The 927-nt window shown below is 50.3% G+C and overlaps 1 protein-coding gene across 1 annotated transcript in view; it reads left to right on the forward strand.

Annotated features, from left to right (window-relative positions):
• LOC119588247 (glycine-rich protein DOT1-like) overlaps positions 1-927 on the forward strand; it is a 6,792-nt gene that overhangs the window by 3,372 nt on the left and 2,493 nt on the right. Inside the window, exon 4 of the mRNA XM_037936942.1 lies at positions 154-439. Coding sequence (XP_037792870.1) covers positions 154-439 — 286 coding nt within the window. The remainder of the gene's footprint in view (positions 1-153; positions 440-927) is intronic.

Below are 927 nucleotides of genomic sequence, written 5' to 3' on the forward strand. Positions count from 1 at the left end.
CAGAAGTTTAGTTAATAATCTGTGATATATTGTTTATAATACATAGGTCAGTGTTCGACCATTTGTAAAGTATTGTAAGTTTAACGAGAATCGAATATTTTCAGGTGGTGATGGTGGCCGTGATGGCGATGGTGTACGTTGCTGCGGCTGGAGGAGGATATGGTAGTGGTGGAGGAGGCGGTGGAGGTGGAGGGAGAGGTGGAGGAGGAGGAAGAGGTGGTGGTGGTGGAGGAGGCAGGGGTGGTGGAGGAGGGTTTGGTGGAGGACAGAGTGGAGGGTCAGCAGGAGGCGGATTTGGATTTGTTGGTGGAGTAAGTGGTGGATTTGGTGGAGGAAGAGGAGCTGGTGGATTTGGAGGCGGCAACGCACTTGGCGGTGGCGGTGGTGGCGGCGGAGGAGGAGGAGGAGGGCCGTCTTGGAAGTGGAAAGCTCTCTGGCGGTGGAGGCGGTGGATTCGGAGGTGGTGGCAGTGGAGGCGGCGGATTCGGAGGCAGCGGCGTTGGGGCTGGTGGATTTGGAGGTAGCGGTAGTGGAGGTGGATTCGGAGGCAGCGGCTTTGTCGGCGGCGGCGGAGGAGGCGGCGGCCGTGGAAGCGGTGGCTATGGAAAATGAAGTTACGCGCCCGAATGTAACTCCTCCTGAGAAAATAAAATATAACTTTACACTAAAAGTCTTTTAATTGATATCAATAACGTTCGCTTCTGCGTACGATTTCGTCATAATAATCTTGAAATGAATAAATAAGATATGATATTTCATTACGCAAGAGAAAGTTTATTTGCGCACACGCACATTCACACATAACTTCGATAATACACAGACGCGAGTGTGACACCTACAGTTGGCCGCACACTGCTGCGTCTGCTGGAGTATTACTCAGTCTAAACTCCTTTTTCTGAGTGAATACAAAAAAATATTATTTCTTAT

The sequence above is a fragment of the Penaeus monodon genome, chromosome 23 (genome assembly GCF_015228065.2).
Source record: "Penaeus monodon isolate SGIC_2016 chromosome 23, NSTDA_Pmon_1, whole genome shotgun sequence".
NCBI classification, from domain to species: domain Eukaryota; kingdom Metazoa; phylum Arthropoda; class Malacostraca; order Decapoda; family Penaeidae; genus Penaeus; species Penaeus monodon.